Source organism: Coregonus clupeaformis, chromosome 24, assembly GCF_020615455.1.
Source record: "Coregonus clupeaformis isolate EN_2021a chromosome 24, ASM2061545v1, whole genome shotgun sequence".
Taxonomy (NCBI): domain Eukaryota; kingdom Metazoa; phylum Chordata; class Actinopteri; order Salmoniformes; family Salmonidae; genus Coregonus; species Coregonus clupeaformis.
The window spans coordinates 26436658-26460833 of NC_059215.1; the positions used below are offsets into that span (position 1 = coordinate 26436658).

General features: G+C 41.4%; 1 protein-coding gene across 2 annotated transcripts in view; it reads left to right on the forward strand.

The window, feature by feature from the left end:
- cntn3a.1 (contactin 3a, tandem duplicate 1) overlaps nt 1-24176 on the forward strand; it is a 105936-nt gene that overhangs the window by 75924 nt on the left and 5836 nt on the right. For both annotated transcript variants that reach the window (XM_041846303.2, XM_041846304.2), the window contains exons 12-18: nt 4689-4816; nt 9202-9377; nt 21315-21432; nt 21766-21924; nt 22126-22275; nt 22610-22680; nt 23089-23323. In XM_041846303.2, coding sequence (XP_041702237.1) covers nt 4689-4816; nt 9202-9377; nt 21315-21432; nt 21766-21924; nt 22126-22275; nt 22610-22680; nt 23089-23323 — 1037 coding nt within the window. The remainder of the gene's footprint in view (nt 1-4688; nt 4817-9201; nt 9378-21314; nt 21433-21765; nt 21925-22125; nt 22276-22609; nt 22681-23088; nt 23324-24176) is intronic.

A 24176-nucleotide genomic window follows, 5' to 3' on the forward strand; every position in this document is an offset into this window, starting at 1 on the left:
AATTCACTGTAGTGGTGATGTCTTAGTTTTTATTGATCTTTGGCCTTTTTCATTGATAGGCGCTATAAATGTGGCATGGTTCAGCATGGTCATGCAAATAATTTTGTGAATATGATGACTCATTCACACAACGGCTCATAATAATGTCCGGAACGGCGCTAATGGAATGGCATCAAACGCCTGGGAACAATGTGTTTGATGTATTTGATACCATTCCACTGATTCCGCTCCAGTCATTACCACAAGCCCATTCTCCCCAATTTAGGTGCCACCAACCTCCTGTGATTCACACGTGCACCCACATGCACGCACGCACCGTAATTCAGGTAGTATAACATTGGCCTTGGGCAGAGTTCCTACAATACATGAAATATGGCCACTAATTATGTGTGCGCTAGTCTCATATTAGCTGCTATAACTCAGACAGCCTAGATAAGGCTCTATTTACTGGTTTTACTGTAGAGATAGTGACCCAACGGGATGACAACGGAATACTGTTCACCTTACATATTTGACTGTTCATTCAGATACACCGATTAGAATAGAGAGTGACAGGGACAGGCGAAAGAGGAATGAACTGTCAGAAGAGGTTTATCTGGGAATCAAATCCCCAGGGGCCATGTGTGGTCCAGAGGTGGCACTGACCTCCGGCATGAGATGAGAGAACATTGAAAATAATCACACAGTAGCAATCTAACCTTCCCTAGCAGTATATAAATAATTCTATCCACCACACATAATTATCTAAGTCTGCTATAGATTTACTTCAATGTAGCCTGGTAGCAGATCAGTTTGTTAAGTAGCCAGCTCCTCTGTCATGCTCGTTGTCATACCAAGAAAATAAGGTATGGCACAACAACAAATACAGAGGATTTGGCAACAGCACATAATCCATTTTTTACAAGGCTGATGTCAACGTTACCTTGTGCTATGTTATTCACCTCTGGTTGACCTACTGTATAGCTTTAATTGTTGTAACCAATACTCATACATTTTCCATATTGCTTGTAGTTTTGCTTTTTAGGCACTTTGTTATTTTTTCTGTTATGAAAACCGCTATAGAAATTACACAAATTATTGCTATTGTTATTATTATCTTCACTGCAATAGCATCTTCATTTGCACAGAGGAACGCCGAACGGGAGACATTACAACATGGGCACATCTGCCGGTGCATGTGAAGAATCAGTGGGGGTCTGCATTTCTTATTTGATCTGGGATTAATTGTATTAACTGCCTCAGCAGCTTTTGTGCTGCATCTCCTGGATATCCATCCGCAGGCCTGGAAGTCTCACCTCCCTCTGCCAACATTATTGGGAAGGACCAGAGGTGATGTACCAGGTGGAGCCAGGCTGCTTTGAAGAAATAGCAGGGTTGATACATCTCGCTCAGGAACAAGAAAGAGGTGCTATTGTTTGAACTGGCTTCTAGCAGTAATATCATTCCAAAGATTGAGTGTGAGGTGTGTCAAAATTCCACTCGTATTTTGCTATGGTAATGCTTCAGTAATGCTCCTAAAAATGAATTTGGACAATATTTATTTATTTCTGTACAGATATATTCCTGGTGTGAACAATTTTAATCTGCTCAGGGATCAAATCAACTACACCTAAGAAATATTTGATTCAAAAAGGAAATATCCTAGAGTAGAGATGTGTATAGAAAAAGTTGTTGGCTAGGGTTATAGCTGCATCTTTCACAAACCAATTTCCCCTGTTTGTCTCTTAAGGATTCTTCACCTCTTTATCCAGATAGGACTGCACCACTGCTACTACAGGAGTGCAACACTACTAATCTATCTCACTGTCCTAACACTGATACTTATTTATAATCTTCATGGTATTATTATGTGTTGATGCTCTGGGCCAGAGGAGAGCAAACGTACCAAGAACAAGTTGGGGTGGTGATTGTTTAATCAAGTCATGCAGCGGTGGCACTGAGCATCACATGCACGTCTTAAACAGGATTTGTGTGTGTACTTATGCTGGGGCTATGACATTAACCGCAATGGCTTACAAGTAATTCAATTTCAATGCTGACCAAATGGAAAGGACAAAACTCACAAAATAGCTTTATAAAATTGGAATTTGAATTAGACCTCTACAGTATGTTATATTAAACAGCACACGTTGTTGCTTGAAAAAATATATAATCCATCTGTAAGCCTCTCAACCAAACAGACTGCAATACGTTCCTAAAGAGTCTCTAAAACTGAGGAAGAGAGTGTAATGTTTGTATCGCAATGAGGAGATGAAAACTCTACAATTTGATGTTTCGTACATACCCCATATCAGCACAACAAAAGTATTGTAGAAAGACTACAATTAATGGTTTTCTCTTTCCAATGCTTTTTGAGGTTTGTGTATTCACATTATTTAATTATTAGATTTATTTCATGTAGCTGATAGCCATGGCCTACATAGTGCTCTGGAGTGTGGTATGCCCTGGAGTTTCTGCCAATTATGTATACAAACCCTGGGATGGCTGATGCTATGTATTTGCCAATGAGAGGCTTTGAAGCCACCTCCGCCATATTGGTGGTATTCAGAAGGAGCAGTCCTCCATAGGAATGAATGGAATTCTACAGTATTTCAATTAAATGTTTGAATACAAAATTTGATGTATTTAAGTATTTCTTTGTTGTAGTGGGGACAGTAACATTAGTACGCTCAAGAAATTATACTTTAAGGGGCATAGTGTTTTTTATTGTATTTTTTATGTTCAGTTCACATAATACATTTAAAAGTATGCATTAAGGTGTGTGTAATAGAATATACTTGGCAAAAACTAATTTCTATAGCTTCCAATATAAAAACATTTAAATGGTGGAGGAGTACAAAAATGGCTGCGCAGTGGCTTCAAAACAGTGCACCCCTGTCAGTCATCTAGGGTATATATACATAATTGGTTGTTACCCACTTTAACGTGTTTCCCCAAGTCAATTGAATAATTCCCCTTGGTTTGTTCTGAGAATGACTGCTTGCTGCTTACATCCTTGGAATTGATACATACTGCCCTTAACTCTCCAAGCCAGGGTCTGTATCTTTATCACCATCCAATAACAGAGAGAAAAAATTGTATTTGTCCCTAAACTGTGATTTTTGTCCGAATTTCACAACGGCCCCCATACACCTTAATTATAACACAGTATTCCGTTGTCATACACCGTAAATGTAAATATGGGCTGCATCTTTATATTCTATTCCCGCTTTGAAAGATAAGGAGGAAGTCTGTGCAGTGAAATCTCATATCCATAACTCTTTATTATGGTCCATTTCATTGGAAGCCCTCTGATAAAGTTAGAAGAAATGCTTCCCTCTCCCGGGGGCCTAGTTATAGAAATGGACTAATGCCATGTGATTCTGGTGAGCTTAGCAGGTCATATTTGGTTGTTTGGGAAGAGATAGCTATCCTGTACGCTAAGGGGTATCTTTTAGGGAGCCGTAATGTAGCTTCATTTCCTTTTAAAGCTTTTTTAATGTGCATAGGGCATTGGTTAGCCTCATCACACCCTCTTGAGCAGTTTTGATGATGAGAGAGCCGCTTAGAGCAGGGATGTGCAGGGATCTGCATTTTTACGACTTACTTATTGATTAATAGCGGACGGTATTATCAGAATATGAAAATAACGCCAGTGCTAGTTCAGATGGTTGGGTCGGAATCTATCACTTAATTCAACTCAGCAACTTGCTTATGTTCACATGGCAACCATGATGTGCTATGAATATACTTGATATACTATATATTTAGTGTTTACACAGGAAATCTTCTGCAATTTACACATTATAGATCACACGTCATCTGCCTTGCCATTTAGTTATTTGTATCAATCATTTTTATTCTGCATTAAGTTATTGGTTAATTTCTTTAATCATCAGTATGGTTGCTATCTAAGATGAGTTCAATTAGTTTTAAACAAACTACAACTTCATAAGCCTTTCATTACATATCACTCTGACCAACAGATGTGTGGCTTTAGATCGGTGGCACCAGTGTTTATACAAAAGCTTTAAACGTAGTGATATGACAGTGCTACAAGCAGATATTGCAGATGAGGACGTTTCAAGCTCTTGCACTCACACAGAAAAAAGATGTGCATGTGCTGCTGGACCAAAACAGCAGAGACTTTTGGCCTCGCAATTCACATTCTTAGTTATTGCGTAAGTCGGCCCGATATTGCTGTTTACTTGGTGCATGGCTGACTCTACCTTTAACTATGGACTGTTGTCATGGTACCTGATGGTCAAGGGCAGGGGTGCACAGCTCCAGTCTGAGCCACAGCAGCAGTACCACTGGTTCTCTTTTCTTAATTGATCAATAAAACATCTCACTGTTCTGACTACTAGACAGAGTCCACACAATATCAGACAGAGTCCACACAACTGGTCTATTGAAATCGATTATTCAATGACAAGGCTGATATAACCAGCAGAAACTGCAGCCGTTGAGGTCTGGATCTGTGAAGAGAACAGAATGGTTTCACTCCTCACTGAAGATTTAGAACAATGTTTAAAATAATAGTTTCAATGCAGGTGAAATAGTCACAATGGTCACAAATGGTACTTCTTTTTTATTTATTTTTACCCACTCCTCAATAATAGCATTCTCAAACCTTCAGAAACAGGCCTTAGGTGGATGACAGTTTCTGTGGCAAGATATTGACATTCATTATTTGTATTCATTTCTAGAGTCTCAGTGTTGGACAATGGAAGTCTTCGAATAGCAAACGTTACCAAAATGGATGCCGGCCTCTACACCTGTGTGGCAAGGAACCAGTTTGGAGTGGCAAGCAGTGCTGGGAGTCTTTTGGTTAAAGGTATCTCTACTTCCACTCCTTGAGTTGGCTCTCCATTTCTCTAATCCTTGCATTAAGATGTACATTTTTTCAAAATACTGACTGGATGCTTGCAGCAGCAGATTGTACTGTAGGCTTCACGAGTAGGTTTGGTTGGTTGTTATTAGTTGAGAGTAGGACCCTTAGAGTTTTTAATTCGGCTAATATAATGACCCTGCACTATTGGAGAAGAGGAGGTATTTTGGAATAGGACAAAATTAATTGTATGACTTTTTACATCTCCAGAGCATGAAGAAAGGGACCAATGTTTTCCTTGGCAATAGAAGTTAACTATCTGCACTATCCATGAACAAGTGTCTCATTACAGGAACCAGACTACAGATCCATGTATGGATGGACGGTACAATAACAGCTAGTTTCCATGTACCACACAAACATACAATTAGTTGATTGGGCAGGGTCAGACTTAGCATTGGATTTAAGATTAATTGCATTGCTATGCCTTAATGTTTAATTCATATATTCCTGGGGTAGCTAATAGCCATGCTCTGTTTGTTTAAGAGTTCAATCCATTTAAATCACCCACTTCTGCAAGGCAATGGATTTCCAAGCCCTTCTAAAGAGCAGAGTCAACAACAGTGCTCTATTAAAATGCCTTTCGGTGATTCCTAACAAATTATGAATTGCAAATTGTTTGGTATAGAAACTGCTTTCATTTCCTTTTTTTCAGCCCTTTTGCCTGTAAGAATGTCAGTATCTTACAAACTGTATATCTATATTTTATAGGTGATTTTTGTAGATTATATTCATGAAATACAGCCAGCACCCTTTGAAAGAAATCAATATCAGCCACATTCAGTACAATTATTCAGTACCATTCTTAAAGGGAAAATTCACAAAAAAACAATATTTTGGTATTTTTTTCCTTAGTCCACTGTTGATACAGTCGCAAATGTTTTGTATGTCAGCAGTCAAGATTTCAAGATATTGGATTTCAAGAAGCAAAGTTTCACCGGCCACATCATCATGATGTGGTCCTCTGTAGCTCAACTGGTAGAGCACGGCGCTTGTAATGCCAAGGTAGTGGGTTCGATCCCCGGGACCACCCATACACAAAAATGTATGCACGCATGACTGTAAGTCGCTTTGGATAAAAGCGTCTGCTAAATGGCATATTATTATTATGCAAAATGTAAAATATCGTTTTTGAGTGGATTTTCCCTTTAATAGTACATTCACATTCAGGGCTTGAGATATGGGCATGTAACCATATCTCCATATTTGTCCTTAACTCAAACTGAATTGCAGATACACAATTTCACATCAATGCATGCCTCACATTAAAGTTTAAGTTACGTAAGTTACGTGTGTGTTTCTCAAGTTCGGATCCTGCTCTCAGCAGAGTGAGTGATCTGTCAGCATGGTGCCATAAAAGAATCAAACTCTTAATTTTACCATTGCTAGCACCATGCTACAATCAACTACTTATTTAATCTAAAATAAGTGTCTGGCTGTTATGATAGCAATGAAAGCTACAACAAATGTCACAGACTGTTATTTTGTGGAGAGACATACCCAGCAGGAATGTGCACAGATAGGGCCCAAGTGGTGCTCGAGAACCTGCCCTTTTGCCCTATGAGGAAAATGTTTTTATTTTATTCCCTTTTTTTGTGTAACTGTAAATGTAACGAATTGCCCATAAAACTAGCTAATCTCACAAATCCCCCCTGCCCCCCTGTCGCCAGGGGACAAATCAACTGTTTTTTTTAAAAGGCTGATGTCACCAATGAAAGAAACTAAAATCAAATAAAGACTAGTTAAATTGTTTCGACAGTATAACTATAACTAGCTAGCTAACTAGATAGCTGATTTACATAATCTTCTAGCTACATTTGCTATGATCAGATACAGGCGCAGTAGAGGATTATGATTGTAGTCAATTAATTGAAGTTAAAGTTTTTATTTTATTTGACCCCCAAATGGTCTGTGCACAGCCCTGATATCCTGTATAATTATCCTGGATTGATAGTGGTTCGTCTATACCATGTTAGCAACAAGAAATCAATGAGATGACAATGAAGAGGGAAACCATGATACCCTTTTCATTGTCAAGTAAAATAATGCACTAGCAAAATTGTAGCTGGATGACATTGAAACTGATCCATCTGCCATGCTCTAACACGCATGTCAAAATGTGTTCAAAGGATTCCATCATTTCAGAACTCAATAGGTAGCAGTTGTAAATCTTAGTTCTCATTTAGATAATAGCTTATTTGAAGGGTACCTACATAAGAACTTCATAACACATTCATAACCCATAACACATTCATAAGCAGTACATAAGCATTTCTTAAATTATTATTTCAAGAGCCGCATGTTCATAATTGCAGTGTAAATGATAGTACTGTGACATAACAAAAATATCAACTTGCGCTTGTTGACATAAGCACTGCTTATCAATGCAGCATGTAGGGATTATGAATGTGTTATGAAGTCTCCTCATTTTTTTTGTCTTGAGACATCCATTCATAGGGCATGCATTCATAGGGCTCACCTGGAATGCACCGTAGGGGGTGTGAGATAACCCACTGGGCTGTTTTGACAGCGCAACGTATAGAGACCTTAAACACCATCTGACATGCAGTGTCTGATTCTCTGTCCATTAGCTTATGACACGCATGCATAATTCAGCTGGGGCTTGCTGTATGGAAACTCAGCCCTGCGTATCTCACTGCACCGCCAAAGTGGAAAAGACACCCAAAAGAGCCAGAGCAAAGATTAGGTTGATATGCAGCACACCACCATGCTGTGGTTGAAATAGGATGGCTTTTCGTCTGGCCAAAATGGAACCAAATTATAGACTCCGGACTGACCTGTGGAAATGGAGGCGTGCAGAGGAGTGGGTTTGTGTGGTTTCGCAGTTTCTTCAGTGATGCATTACTTTGTATAAGTGACTTGTGGTTATAGTTTCAGTGACAGCTAAAGCCACTTACACTGTTCATTCTCATTCAGTGTATGAGAAAGGATGACAATATGAGCCAACGCCTGAACAGGAGATTTCCATAGCTGTCTAGACAGGCGCTCTCCATTCATTGACCATTACAGCCACCAGTTTAGATGATTTTTTCCCATTTTCTTTATGTAAAGAAGCTGTTACTGGGCTCTACTACTTACGATTTCTTTGTGATATTTCAGCTAAATCAAATCTACAAATTAAATTAAATAAATCGTTTTATATTCCAAGATGTGTGTTTAACACAATCAACTAATATTGTTTTACTATGGTATTTATTTTTGGTTGATAACAATACAGTATGCCTAGGCTAGAGGTTGCGCCCGACGGCACATTCTCTAGCGGGTACTTGTATACTGAGAAGCCAAGCGGTCCTAGTGTTAATGACTGCTTCCACTTCAGTCAAGAACGTTTGGCGTTCACATGGGCTCCTAGAGCCCTTATTAGACAGGTCCATGATGAAAATTAATAATCAGATAGCTATATGGGCATCTGTTACAAGCTGGCAATCACAAGCAACCCTGCTGTAGGCTATCAAATAACTGTCAATGCATAATCATATCCGTGACCATTACAGCCATCATTACACGGTCTGAAAGCACAATAGAAGCACAACTGGCGTAACAATTAATTTAACAAAATAAAAATTACGTTGTTTGGACAAGATAATAAGTAATCTAAACAAGATAATTAGTTGATTAAACTACTTAAGGTGAGTCGTTTGGACAAGATACTAAGTCATTTGGTCGAAATACCAAGTCATTTGGACAAGATACTAAGTTGTTTGGATGAAATACTAAGTGGTTTGGATGAGAGGTCACACTTTATTTGGATAGTCCATCTGTAGATGCTCTACAGATGGTCATACTATTTGTTGATAAGCAACTACTTGCTAAGGTTAGGTTTAGAATAAGGGTTAGGGTTAAGTTTAGGGTTAGGATAAGGGTTAAGGTTAGGGTTAAGACTAGGGTTAGGGTTAGTAGACAGTTAGTTAAAATGTTACTGATAGTCTGTAGAGCATCTACAGATGGACAATCCAAATAAAGTGTTACCGGATGAGAGAATGCCGCAAGTCATAAAATAAAAATGTTTTGCTTAGGCCTTCCTTACTAGACTGATTTACATCATTCATTTTACAGGAACAAAGCACAATAATCACAATCTCAGACATGACTGAGGTGTAACAGTCCCTGAGTTAATAAGACAGCAGAATAGCCCCATGCCTCCAAAGAAACACCTGTAGAATGGACTCAAACGAAACCTAATAGTGCTATAAAACATGTATATACATTTTGTCAATGTAAATAGGCAGAACAAAGTAGATAGTGACAAGAGAAGCTCCCCGCTGATTCTGTCTTGCCCAGGTAGCTGAACTTGTTTTTGTCTCTTGCAGAGACAACTGTTATCACCAGCCCAGCTGGGCATTTGGACGTGACGGTGGGCGAGAGCATCGTCCTCCCCTGCCAAGTCTCCCATGACCACACGCTCGATTTGAAATTCACCTGGTTCTTCAACGAACAGCTCATCCACTTTGGAAACCACGGGGGCTACTTTGAGAAAGTTGGCGGAGTAAGTGCTTTCGAGTCTGCCTTACACTCATGTGCTTGAATTAAGTCTACTATGATGACCTTTTATAATTACTTGACTTATTTATGTGGTTGTCACTTGTGATTTGCAATCCAATTACATACAGTTGATCATATTAATTTATTTTTACTGTGTATGTTCATAAATGATGTAAATCTATCAAGGGCAGAATATATATTTTTACCAGCATTATGTTATGAGCACAATAACATATACAGTACAACAATGAATACTTTACTGCTGATATATAGTGAATGGACTAGAGGAAGTGTATTGAATGATTTTCATTAATGAATTATATCAAATTAGTTTTTGCAATTAACAAGAGCGGTCTGCCTGTTTGCCTGTTCTGCTTGTTGATAACAACTACTCCTTTGAAAAAACTGGTGCCTAAGAAATTGTCGATTCAATGCTCAAACATTACATTTGGTCATCTACAGTAGAATGTATTTATCTTTAATTAGAAAAGCAATTGTAATGTCTTGGCTTCTTACTACCCACAGTTTGTTCTATATTTCTTTCGGCTCATCAGCAATGCCATTAGTTGTATAATCGTGTTTGCCTCCTGGCTTCATTTGAACACTTGACTCCCTGCACCAATCACTTGACACAAAGCTGACATGTTAAAGAAAAGTGTGTCTTAAATGCAATCAGTCTTTTCAACAGTTCCATTCATCATACATTATATTTGTTGGAGGTACAGTGCCTTCAAAAAGTATTCATACCCCTTCACTTATTCAAAATGTTGTTGTGTTATAGCCTGAATTCAAAATTGATTAAATAAATAAAACATCTCACCCATCTAGACACAATATCCCATAATGACAAAGTGAAAACATGTTTTTATAAAAAAAAATCGGATTATTTGAAAATGTAATACAGAAATATGTCATTTACATAAGTATTCACACCCATGAGTCAATACGTTGTAGAAACACATTTGGCGGTGATTACAGCTGTGAGTTTTTTTGTCTCTGTAGCTGGTGATTTGGACGGAGTTAGGCGCAGGAGGGGTAAATCACAGAATAAATGGTTTATTCGGCAATTACAGCGGTACGCAGCAATGTGTAAAACACCTACAGTGCGGTATAACGGCGCACTGGAGAAAACAAAACACAGGGGTGAATATCCTGGCGATACAGTACATAAAGCTCTACCGCGCTATCGACACCTCCACATTAAACAATCACACACAAAGACATGGGGGGCAGAGTGAATACTTATACAGGGACTGATGAGGGGAATGAACCAGGTGTGTTTAAAAAACAAGACAAAACAAATGGAATGATGAGATGAGGAGCGGCAGTGGCTAGAAGGCCGGTGACGACGAATGCCGAAGCCTGCCCGAACAAGGAGAGGAGGCAGCTTCGGAGGAAGTCGTGACCTTGACGCGCAGCTCCAGCAGCGCGCCGACACCGACCTCGGGGATGGCCAGGAGGACGCGGAGCAGGGCGAGCCGGATGGCAACGGTGGAAATCCCGCAACAGGGAGGGATCGAGGACATCCTTCATCGGGACCCAGCACCGCTCCTCCGGACCGTACACCTCCTACTCCACGAGGTACTGAAGGCCCCCCACCCGACGCCTCGAATCCAGGATGGAACGGACAGAGTACGCCGGGGCCCCCTCTATGTCCAGGGGGGACGGAGGGACCTCCCGCACCTCAGACTCCTGGAGCGGACCAGCCACCACCGGCCTGAGGAGAGACATGGGAAACTAGGGGTTAATACGGTAATCAGGAGGGAGTAGCAACCTAAACATAACCTTGTTTACTCTCCTCAGGACTTTGAACGGCCCCACAAACCATGGGCTCAGCTTCCGGCAGGGCAGGCGGAGGGGCAGGTTCTGGGTCGAGTGCCAGACCCGATCACCCGGTACAAAGACCGGGGCCTCACTGCGGTGGTGGTCGGCATTGGCCTTCTGGCGACGCACGGTGCGCTGGAGGTGGACGTGGGCAGCGTTCCACGTTTCCTTCACGTGCCGAAACCAGTCGTCCACCGCAGGAGCTTTGGTCTGGCTCTGATGCCACGGTGCCAGAACCGGCTGATACCCTAAAACACATTGAAATGGGGATAGGTTAGTGGAGGAGTGGCAGAGAGAGTTCTGGGCATATTCGGTCCATGGCAAGAACATAACCACTCCCCCAGTCGGTCCTGGCAGTAGAACCGCAGGAACCTACCCACATCCTGATTCACCCGTTCCACCTGCCCATTAGACTCAGGGTGAAACCCAGAGGTCAGGCTGACCGAGACCCCCAGTCGTTCCATGAACGCCTTCCAGACCCTAGAGGTAAACTGGGAACCCCGGTCAGACACTATGTCCTCTGGCACCCCGTAGTGACGGAAGACGTGAGTAAACAGGGCTTTCGCAGTTTGCAGGGCCGTGGGGAGACCGGGCAGAAGAAGAAGGTGGCAGGCTTTAGAGAAGCAGGATGGTGGTGTTACCCTGAGAGAGGGGAAGATCAGTTAGGAAGTCAATCGATGAATGGGACCATGGCCGTTGTGGAACTGGTAAAGGATGTAACTTACCCGCTGGAAGGTGCCTAGGTGCCTAGGTGCCTTACTCTCGCGGCACACCAAGCAGGATGAGACATACACCCTCACGTCCTTAGCCAAGGTAGGCCACCAGTACTTCCCGGCCAGGCAGCGCACTGTACGGCTGATGCCTGGGTGACCAGAGGAGGGGGACGTGTGTGCTCAATAGATAAGACGATCTCGGACACTAAACGGCACGTACCGCAGCCCAGCTGGACACTGAGGTGGAGATGGCTCTGTGCGTAACGCCTGCTCAACTACCGGCGCCACAATGCAGGAGGCCGGGAGTATGGGGGTGTTGTCTATGGGCCTCTCCTCTGTGTCGTACAGCCGTGACAGTGCGTCTGCCTTCACGTTCTTTGTGCCTGGTATATAGGAGAGCATGAAATCAAACCGGGTGAAGAACAAAGCCCACCTGGCCTGGCGAGGGTTCAGCCTCCTCGCTACCCGGATGTACTCCAGCTTACGGTGGTCAGTCCAGACGAGGAAAGGGTGTTTCGCCCCCTCGAGACAGTGCCTACACATGGTCAGGGCTCTGACTACCGCCTTCAGCTCCCGATCACCAACGTCATAGTTCTGCTCTGCCGGGCTGAGCTTCTTAGAGAAGAAGGCACAGGGGCGGAGCTTGGGTGGCGTGCCCGAGCGTTGGGATAGGACAGCGCCTACCCCTACCTCAGACACATCCACCTCCAATATGAACAGCAATGATGGATGAACAGAGCCCTCAGGTTACTGAAATCCCTGTCAGCCTCAGCAGACCAGCGGAGCCGGGGCGGCCCACCCTTCAACAGAGAGGTGATGGGAGCTGCGACCTTGCCAAAGCCCCAGATAAACCTCCGATAGTAATTGGCAAAGCCAATGAAGCGCTGCACCTCCTTTACCGTGGTTGGAGTCGGCCAATTACGCACGGCTGAAATGCGGTCTCCCTCCATCTCCACACCTGAGGTGGTGATGTGGTATCCGAGGAAGGAGACGGATTGTTGGAAGAACAGACACTTTTCTGCCTTGGCATACAGGTCATGCTCCAACAGTCGGCCCAGCACTCTGCGAACCAGGGACACATGCTCGGCGCGCGTAGCGGAATACACCAGGATGTCATCGATGTAGACCACCACACCGCGACCAAGCATGTCCCAAAACACCTTGTTCACAAAGGACTGGAAGACTGATGGAGCATTCATCAACCCGTATGGCATCACCATGTATTTGTAATGCCCCGTGGTTGTGCTAAATGCTGTCTTCCACTCGTCCCCTTCCCGGACACGCACCAGGTTGTACGCACTCCTGAGATCTAATTTCGTGAAGAAGCGCGCCCCATGCATTGATTCGATAACAGAGGAGATGAGGGGTAGAGGGTAACTATAGCGAATGGTAGTTGGATTAAGTGCATGGTAATCAATGCAAGGGCGCAGACCTCCGTCTTTCTTCTTCACGAAAAAGAAACTTGAGGAGGCGGGTGAAGTGGAGGGACGTATGAACCCCTGGCACAGGGACTAGGAGACGTAGCCTCCGTTTCAGCCTGCGACAGGGGAAGGACACCTGTATATTTGTAGTGACTGGGTGTATTGATACACCATTCAAAGCCTAATTAATAACTTCACCATGCTCAAAGGGATGTTCAACCTCCCTGGTCTTTGTGGTTGAATCTGTGTTTGAAATCCACTGCTCAACTGAGGGACCTTACAGATAATTGAATGTGTGGGGTACAAAGATGGGGTAGTCATTCAAAAATCATGTTAACCACTATTATTGAACACGGAATGAGTCCATGCAACTGATTATGCGATTTGTTAAACACATTTTTACTCCTGAACTAATTTAGGCATGCCTTAACAAATGGGTTGAATACTTATTGACTCAAGACATTTCAGTATAACATTTTTTATTAATTTCTAAAATGTTCTACAAACAAAGTTCCACTTTGACATTATAGGGTATTGTGTGTAGATCAGTGACACAAAATCTCAATTTAATCTATTTAAAATTCAGTCTGTAACACAACAACATGTAGAAAAAGTAAAGGGTTGTGAATACTTTCTGAAGGCACTGTATATAATTAACTTAGCCCACTAAAGTGCAAGTGTGTTTTCCAAAACAATACATTTCTCTTGCAAAATGCACTATCAAAACTTAAAATACCTGTCACAAAATGTCATAATATCAAAAAAGTATAATTTGTCATCTAATGAGAATATTTCTTTATCAAAATTAACTATCAAAATCACAACTTAAAGTACACTTTACAAAAGCAACTAATGCTATCAAACAGTATTATTAGTCAACAAATGAGATGGTTATCTCACCATTTATTAAATAATGGCTCAACAAATACTAACTATAACCATCAATAGACCAACTTTTTCTATAAAAAATAGTAAATGTTACAAGATGGTATTCAAACATTTTAGAGACTTAAGCAGTATTCTCTGAATTAGGATCAAACAGTACAGTTTTTCTCAGTGGTGTACAGTCGTGGTCAAAAGTATTGGTCTTTACAAAGTTTGCTGCTTCAGTGTTTTTAGATATTTTTGTCAGATGTTACTATGGTATACTGAAGTATAATTACAAGCATTCCATAAGTGTCAAAGGCTTTTATTGACAATGACATTAAGTTTATGCAAAGAGTCAATATTTGCAGTGTTGACCCATCTTTTTCAAGACCTCTGCAATCCGCCCTGGCATGCTGTCTGTCACACCCTGGCTCTGGGACTCTATATGTTGAGCCAGGGTGTGTTCATTCTATGTGTTTATTTCTATGTTGGTAGTTCTGTTGTGTTTATTTCTAGGTTGGCCAGAGTGACTCCCAATCAGAGGCAACGAGTGTCAGCTGTCGTTGGTTGTCTCTGATTGGGAGCCTTATTTAAACTGTCTGTTTTCCCTTTGTGTTTGTGGGTTCTTGTTCCAGTTGGTCATTGTTACCGTTGGACGTTACGAGTCGTTTATTGTTTTGTTGGTTGTGTATGTTATCACTGAAGATAATAAATACCATGTTCGTTCAACACGCTGCGCATTGGTCTCTCCCTGACGATCGTGAAACTGTCAATTAACTTCTGGGCCACATCCTGACTGATGGCAGCCCATTCTTGCATAATCAATGCTTGGAGTTTGTCAGAATTTGTGGGTTTTTGTTTGTCCACCCTTGTTTGTCCACCCGCCTCTTGAGGATTGACCACAAGTTCTCAATGGGATTAAGGTCTGGGGAGTTTCCTGGTTATCACTTTTGCCTTATGGCAAGGTGCTCCATCATGCTAGAAAAGGCATTGTTCGTCACCAAACTGTTCATGGATGGTTAGGAGAAGTTGCTCTCGGAGGATGTGTTGGTACCATTCTTTATTCATGGCTGTGTTCTTAGGCAAAATTGTGAGTGAGCCCACTCCCTTGGCTGAGAAGCAACCCCACACATGAATGGTCTCAGGATGCTTTACTGTTGGCATGACACAGGACTGATGGTAGCGCTCACCTTGTCTTCTCCGGACAAGCTTTTTTCAGGATGCCCCAAACAATCGGAAAGGGGATTCATCAGAGAAAATTGACTTTACCCCAGTCCTCAGCAGTCCAATCCCTGTACCTTTTACAGAATATCAGTCTGTCCCTGATGTTTTTCCTGGAGAGAAGTGGCTTCCTCGCTGCCCTTCTTGACACCAGGCCATCCTCCAAAAGTCTTCACCTCACTGTGCGTGCAGATGCACTCACACCTGCCTGCTGCCAGTCCTGAGCAAGCTCTGCACTGGTGGTGCCCCGATCCCGCAGCTGAATCAACTTTAGGAGACGGTCCTGGCGTTTGCTGGAATTTCTTGGGTGCCCTGAAGCCTTCTTCACAACAATTGAACCTCTCTCCTTGAAATGGTTGATTTAGGTGCAATCTTACTAGCAGCAATATCCTTGCCTGTGAAGCCCTTTTTGTGCAAAGCAATGATGACGGCACATGTTTCCTTGCAGGTAACCATGGTTAACTGTCACGCCCTGGCTCTGGGGACTCTTATATGTTGAGCCAGGGTGTGGATTTTCTATGTGTGATTTTCTATGTTGTGTTCTAGTTCGTGTTTTCTATGTTGGCCAGGGTGGTTCCCAATCAGAGGCAGCTGATTCTCGTTGTCTCTGATTGGGAACCATACTTAGGCATCCTGTTGGCACTAGTTATTTGTGGGATCTTGTTCTGTATAGGTTTGTGTTGGTGAACCTGTAGACTTCACATATCGTTTTGTTGTTTTGTTATTTGTGTAAAGTACTCATTAAAAGATGTACGCCTATCACGCTGCGCCTTGGTCTGCCTCTTACAACGATCGTGACATTAACAGAGGAAGAACAATGATTTCAAGCACCACCCTCCTTTTAAAGCTTCCAGTCTGTTATTCTAACTCAATCAGCATGACAGAGTGATCTCCAGCCTTGTCCTCGTCAACACTCTCACCTGTGTTAACGAGAGAATCACTGACATGATGTCAGCTGGTCCTTTTGTGGCAGGGCTGAAATGCAGTGGAAATGTTTTTTTGGGATTAAGTTCATTTTCATGGCAAAGAGGGACTTTGCAATTAATTGCAATTCATCTGATCACTCTTCATGACATTCTGGAGTATATGCAAATTGCCATCTAAAAACTGAGGCACCAGACTTTGTGAAAATTAATATTTGTGTCATTCTCAAAACTTTTAACCACAACTGTACAAGCATTTCTTGGAACAATGTCGATTTTCAAAAACAGAACTCTGTGGCCTTTTGCAAAACAGAAAATGCATTTGTTTTATGTGCTGTAGTTGCCTTCTAAAAACATTCATCAAACCTATAAAATGTTGTCAAAATTGCAAATAACTTCATCAAAAGAACACGACTGGGAGGGGCTATTGGTGGACAAATCGATGGCGTATATTGCGCTGCTGAGAGCTGAGTGAACCAAATCACACTGACCATCTTTCTTTGGCCAAATACCGAACGGACTGTCATGCAGGAATTCATTCTTCCCTGCGTCTTCTTTGACAGGGAAGTTAAGTCGCGAGTTCAAGTGGTGAGTTTTTTTTATTGTATATTAAATAGCCAAGTCGTATGGTTTATACGCAAATATTTATGCATGACAGTCCGTTCTGTCTTTGGCCAAAGAAAATTGGTCTGTGTGATTCGGTTCACTCGGCTCTTTACGTCATTGATTTGTCCACCGGGATTATTCGTATAGCTTCTCCCAACACGACTGCCTGCAAAAAGATAAACACAACAGTGCATTCCTCTTGAGTCAAGCTGACACAACAGAAAGTTAGTCTCTCTTTAAAAAAATCCCATTAAAGCAACATATTTTCTTTGCAGTCACTAAATCAGGATGATCAAAACTGGAAGTACAGTTGAGGAACACAACTGATAATAATGTATAGACCACACCAAAGCAAAGCTCTGTAATGGATGGTCACAATGTTGTAAATTACTACATAGGACTAACCCAAAGTTGCATTAGAGTAACTCAACTTCATTCTCTGCATGTTCGCAATGTTGTAAAAAATCCTAAAATTACAGTGTCCCCATTGCCTAAATATTTCCCTATATTGTATATGAAATAGCAGTAATGGAGTGATTTAGAATTTTCTGCACTAGTATTACAGTTTTTGCCTATTGCTTACACACTTTTTGCAGAATTTGGCTCATTATGTCAAAACTCAACACACAAGCCAATCAGACATAGCACTTGGAGATTAACAACTCACATATATGCCAAAATGAAACACTGTATTTGGCCAAAGAAAGATGGTCAGTGTGATTTGGTTCACTCAGCTCTCAGCAGTGCAATATACACCATCGATTTGTCCACCAGTAGTGTCCGTATAGCCTCTCCCAGTCGTGTTCTTTTGATGAAGTTATTTGCAATTTTGACAACATTTTATAGGTTTGATGAATGTTTTTAGAAGGCAACTACAGCACATAAAACAAATGCATTTTCTGTTTTACAAAAGGCCACAGAGTTCTGTTTTTGAAAATCGACTTGTGTGCCGAATCCACCCTTGGATTGATCCCACCTCAATGTCTCCACATGCCTCTTCCATTGCTTGCAGAAGAGTCATGCGGGCATGTGGTTGCCGATCATATACTTTCCACCGCCACGCTGAAAAGAATTCCTAGATTGCATTTAGAAAGGGGCTGTAAGGGGGCAGGTATAAAACTGTGAAATTATTATGGTTGTTGAACCAATCTCGGACCAGAGCAGCCCGGTGGAAACTAACATTATCCCAGATGACAACAAACCTGGGCTGCTGTGGTCTGTCCTGCACAACTGCATGTAGTGCATCTAGAAATGCAATGATCTGTCCTGTATTGTAGGGACCTAGAGTGGCATGATGATGCAGGACTCCTTGGACACTAATTGCAGCACACAAGGTGATATTTCCCCCACGCTGCCCAGGGACATTTACAACAGCCCTTTGTCCAACTATGTTACGGCCCCGACGCCTGGTTTTGGCCAGATTGAAGCCTGCCTCATCCACGTAGATGAACTCATGCGGCAGTTCGGCGGCATCAAACTCCAGAACTGTCTGTAACAGAAAATATTGAATAGTGTTACTGAAAACACATACAGTAACTACAATGTCTATATTTTCACACAAGTAGGGGCTGGGTTGGGTGAGTATAGACAAAAACTACAAGCTACAGGCAGGGCAGGTGGCAGCATAAACCCTCATTCCCACATCACAATATATAGTATGTAAAGTAAAGTGACACATACCTGCACATAATCATGGCGCAGATCCTTGACCCTGACACTGTTCCTCTCAAATGGCACCCTGTACAGCTGCTTCATTCTAAAGTTATGTTTCTGTAGGATGCGACTTAGTGTAGAAATGCTGACCCTGTTGATATTGTTGAATTCATTTCCATTTGCAACGAAGTCGGATTGCATTATTTTCTCGCACCATTTCAATGATGGCAAGCTCTTGTTGTTGAGTGAAGAGCCGTTCCCTTCCACCTTCAGGAGGTCGTCCAACCATTCTGTAGAAAATGCCACCACAAGATGTCATTGGTTAGGTTATTTTTCACATACTGTACTTTCAAACTGTACACAGTACTGCAACATCACAATGGTAGTCCTTTACATATACAGTACTTCACAGCACTACCCATTTTTGTATAGTATAGTTAGTACAGTAATACTGTAGTATGATACAGAATCATGTGACACATACAGTAGGTACAGTCTGTAGTAGAAACTTGAAGATATACCTGTTCTCCAGTCGGAATGTCCTTATCATCAATGCTACTGTGTAGCGACTGAGGTTAGGGTGGACTCTTTGCCCAGCCTCCCTCATGGACAGGCCATGATTTATCACATGGTCCACCAGAGTAGCCCTGATGTCATCTGATATACGTCTCCGCACTGGTCCACGTCCTCTTCCACATCCGACTCCTCTCTCTCTTTGTCCTCCTCTTACTCTGACTCTCATTGCCTCCATGCTTGCAAAGTTCTAAAAATGGCTTACCTGAGGCCTATTTGTAGTGCTAAGGCTCAGACTGATTGGTGTTCTGTTTTCTGTGTAAGTGTTTTCAGGTGTGTATGTAAGTGCATACAATTGCCAGATGAGTTTTGCATTTTGAACAGAGTGTTTTCCCAATGATAACAGGTGATTTCGTTTTTGAACAAAGTGTCTAATGTAAGAAAACGTGTGTAGTGTTTCGCAATAAGTGTGTAACAGAATTGCAAACAAAGTGCAACGTTTACATTGTGTTTAAGCTATGGTTACACTGTGTTTAAGGTATGCTACAAGAAGTTTAGGTATTGAGGCTTTGGTCTAAGCATTCGGTTTTAGTGTATAAGCAATGGGCAAAAACTGTAACTGATTGCTGAAAACAGTGAACACATATGCACACATTTCTCTTCTGATGAAAATGTGTTCATATTCTACGAACAAAACACTTAACAGTGAATTTTGTATCCACTGATGCCATTTGTATTTATAATTTTGCAAAAGGACATCTAAGATATGCAATCCAGATACAAAGGCAAGAAAGTAATCAGAAGTTTGGAAAATGTATTTGGATACATTTGGCCACAGTAAAAAAAAGAATATTGTATGTGATTGAGAAACAGGTAGTTATGGTACTACAAACCAAATACTGTGAGGTAGTTAGGCCTACTGTATATGCTGTGACTAGACTTGGCTGACAAAGCCCTGCTATGTAAAACATGATGAGGCCTCTGAAAAAGCAACATGGAATACAGTAATATTGAAAGTAATTCCCAAAAAACAGAGATGATATGTTCTAAGTGTGAAAGTGACTGAAGTAGAGTAAACACAATCACTGTAAAAAGTAAGGACTGAAATGACTGTTCAATTAAATTTCCTTTTCATGTAAGGCCATATGTTTTTATATACTGTACATCACATTTAATATTTTCCCTATAAAACAGCTGCCAATATAAAAAATTACAATATGATCTAGTTTATAACCCATGGAAAACCAAACTACTGGTCGGTGAACTATTTAATATATACTTATGGACTGATTGTGAGGTTAACAATTATGCAAAGGTTTTTACATGTTGGTGGTAAAGATATACATTATGGAAGTAATTGTTATTGACCGTGAAAAAATGATTTAATTTTGATTGACATACTTTACACCATAGATTTTTGTGTCTTATGGAGAGAGTTGTGTCTACTGTTTTGTAAAAAGTGTTTTGTGATAGAGAGTTCTGTATACTGTTTTGTAAAAAGTGGTTTGTGATAGAGCGTTGTGTCTACTGTTTTGTAAAAAGTGTTTTGTGATAGAGAGTTGTGTATACTGTTATGCAAAAAATGGTTTATCATTATTGTATTGGCCATGTGGATCCCAGTTTCACTCACATGGATCCCAGTTTCCTTCACAGTGTTCAAGCAATCTAGAAAAACTGCAAGTGCCGCCCACCACATGAGTTACTTACAACTACATTGTAACTTGGGTATCTTGAGGCCCAATAACAAGAAATCATCCCAGAGCATAGTTAGTGTGAGCTAATGCTAGGCAAAAATGATCTCCTCACAAATGTTCTACGGTCTGAAACCTTTGGAAATCTTGACCTCAATCTTATCTATGTGACAAAAGTCACACTTTTAAGTACAGCGGAGCAGCTTTAAAGGTCAGCATGTCTTGCAGCTGACAATTAGAAACAGAAAGGAGTAAAAGGAATGGGACTGAAAATAGCCTTTTCATTCTCTCAGGTAGAAACTGTCATCTTTAAACGGTCTGAACTATTCAGCAGTTTCTACTGAAGGCCTTTGACTTTTATCATGACTTTCACCTCATATATTGAACACAGAACCAATCGAGTGTACTCTCATCCTGCTCGTATTTGAAGAAGGGCTTTTTATTGGATATCTTTTTCTAGAATTCTAACATTTTCCTTACTGCTCATGAATTACATTCCTTATGGACAGCGCTCAGCCGGTGACATCATGATCCGTAACATTCAGCTGAGGCATGCTGGGAAGTATACCTGTGCTGTCCAGACCAAGGTGGACAGTGTCTCCATCGCCACCGATGTGGTAGTTAGAGGTATGGCTATGCTGGAGCACCAGTAGCACAAAATGTCTTGTTGATCTGTTTTAGGATCCAGTCAATATTTTGTTTTTGAATTTGAATTGTGAAATGCCACTTTTGCCACTAATGTAGCAAATGGAAGGTTTAGAATTAAACCTGGAACCTTGGGTTCTCCTACTCTCCAATAATCATCCCATACTGTTTAGACCTCTTCGTAAGCTTGTTTTTGAATCATGACTGCTACATTTTAATTAATAAATAAATAATTAAAATGTATGTGTAGAATATACAGTACTTTATATCTCATTTTGATCAACTAAGTTGATGCTGTGATTACGTTCTTTCCAGGAGCTCCAGGCCCACCTGTGGACTTCCAGGTGACAGAGATGACAGACAGCACAGCGTCTCTGTCCTGGGGACCAGGTCCTGACAACCACAGCCCAGTCCTCACCCACAACATCCAGGCCCGCACAACTTTTTCCCTGGGCTGGCAGGGAGTCATCACAGGTGTGTGTGTACGCGAGTGCATCTTTGTGCCTATCTTTATCTATCACACATACTGTATAGTAAATTGAAAAATGCACTCACAACATAATCAAGATTCAAGATACATCATCACAATTAGCACACAAAGTTATAGACTGTATTTATATAGCACTAGAAGAGCCTGCAACATGCTAATTAAAGGCTATTTGTTGTCCGGGTTAGTTCCTGAACTTCTTGGGGGCAAACAGCTGACAGCCACTGTCATTGACCTCAGTCCGTGGGTGGAGTATGAGTTCAGAGTGCTGGCAACCAACGCCATCGGAACAGGAGAGCCCAGCAAACCTTCCAAAAAAGCCCGGACCAAAGACATGCGTATGTATCTGCTCCACATAGCTCCCAACACAACGATGAATACTGAATACTGTACTATAATTCTTGCCATTTTATTCAATGAATTGTTTGTTTACATTCAAGTTGTGATGCAATATTATTAATGCAATATTATAGGAAAGTGCAAGAGGTACAGTACAAGCATATTTCCACTGGGATGTTGATGATTGATGATGAGGAGGATATTTTGTGTGAAAACTGTTGGGTGACCCCAACAATGAACAGCTTTAATTGACAGATGTTTTGCCATGAAGATACTAGGAGGCATGCAGACATTGAAGTTTCTCTATGAAAACAAACACCCTTGATTTTGCAGCTCCCAAGATCACACCATCCAGAGTGAACGGAGGTGGTGGTGGTCGCTCAGAGCTTGTCATCACTTGGGAGGTAAAGTGAACAGTTCCCAACACCTCAAAATACCAGTGGTATACCACTACTAATAAAGATGATCAGCTTGATTGGTAAAGTCATACAGATTCAGCACAAAGTGCACCAAATGATATGTTGAAATAAATTATGAATCAAACATAACCCATTCTCTGACTGCAAGTGTTTTTCAGAGCATGCAGGTTGTGCCTATAGGACTTTTTACACTACTGGGCCAATCCAAGCTATATTGAGCTGGCCTGGTTACACATTCACCAAAGTTGCTAGAACCATGCTGAAAAGGACAATGTGAAAATGTTTTATACGAGCCAGCAAAGTACAGTTTCGGTCTGCCTGGTAGTATTAGAAGTTACATGTGTATTATGTGAATGCACTGATGTACGTTTGTGTTTTCACCTCTTTCTGCAGCCTGTCCCTGAAGAGCTACAGAATGGCCCAGGATTTGGCTATGTGGTAGCCTTCCGACCTCAGGGGGCTCAGGGCTGGATGCAGGCTGCAGTCACCTCCCCCGACGCCTCCAGATACATCTTCAAGAACGAGAGCATCGCTCCCTTCTCTCCTTTTCATGTGAAAGTGGGCGTGTACAATAACAAAGGGGAGGGACCCTTTGGGCCAGTGACCACCATCTACTCTGCAGAGGAAGGTACAGTACACTGCCAGACCCTGGTATTTGTTTAGGGAATGAATTAAGTGAAAATGTAGGTTTTTTTTACGTTATTGAGATGTTCTATATAACTCTAGAATTCTGAAATCCATCAATACCTCTACAGGTTTCAACACTAATAGGATGCCATTGATTTTTTTTTAACAAGTTTAAGTGATGCCAGACCCAGCTGAGTACACCTTTTAATTTCAGATGCTATATTTACAGTGGCTATAGAAAGTCTACAACCCCCTTGGATTTCTTCACATTTTATTTTGTTACAAAGTGGGATTAAAATTGATTTAATTGTAATTTGTTTGTCAACTATCTGCACAAAATACTCGGTAATGTCAAAGTGGAAGACAAATTCTAATTATTTTTTAATATTAATGAAAAAGAATACACTAATATACCTTGATTAGATAAGTATTCATCCCCCTGAGTCAATACATGCTAGAAACACCTTTGGCAGTGATTACAGCTGTGAGTCTTTTTCGGTAAGTTTCATAAGAGCTTTGCACACCTGTGATGCGCAATATTTGCCCATTATTATTTTTAGAATTCTTCAAGCTCCGCCAAGGTGTTTGGGATCATGGCTAGACAGCAATTTTCAAGTCTTGCCATAGATTTTCAAGCATATTTAAGTCAAAACTGTCTTTTTGGTAAGCAACTCCAGTGTAGATTTGGCTTTGTGTTATTGTCCTGCTGAAAGGTGAATTCCTCTCCCAGTGTCTGGTGTAAAGCAGACTGAAGCAGGTTATCCTCTAGGATATTTTCATTTTGCCTATACCATTTCTTTTCATCCTGAAAAACTCCCCAGTTTAATACATCACCCACAGCATAATTATTAACT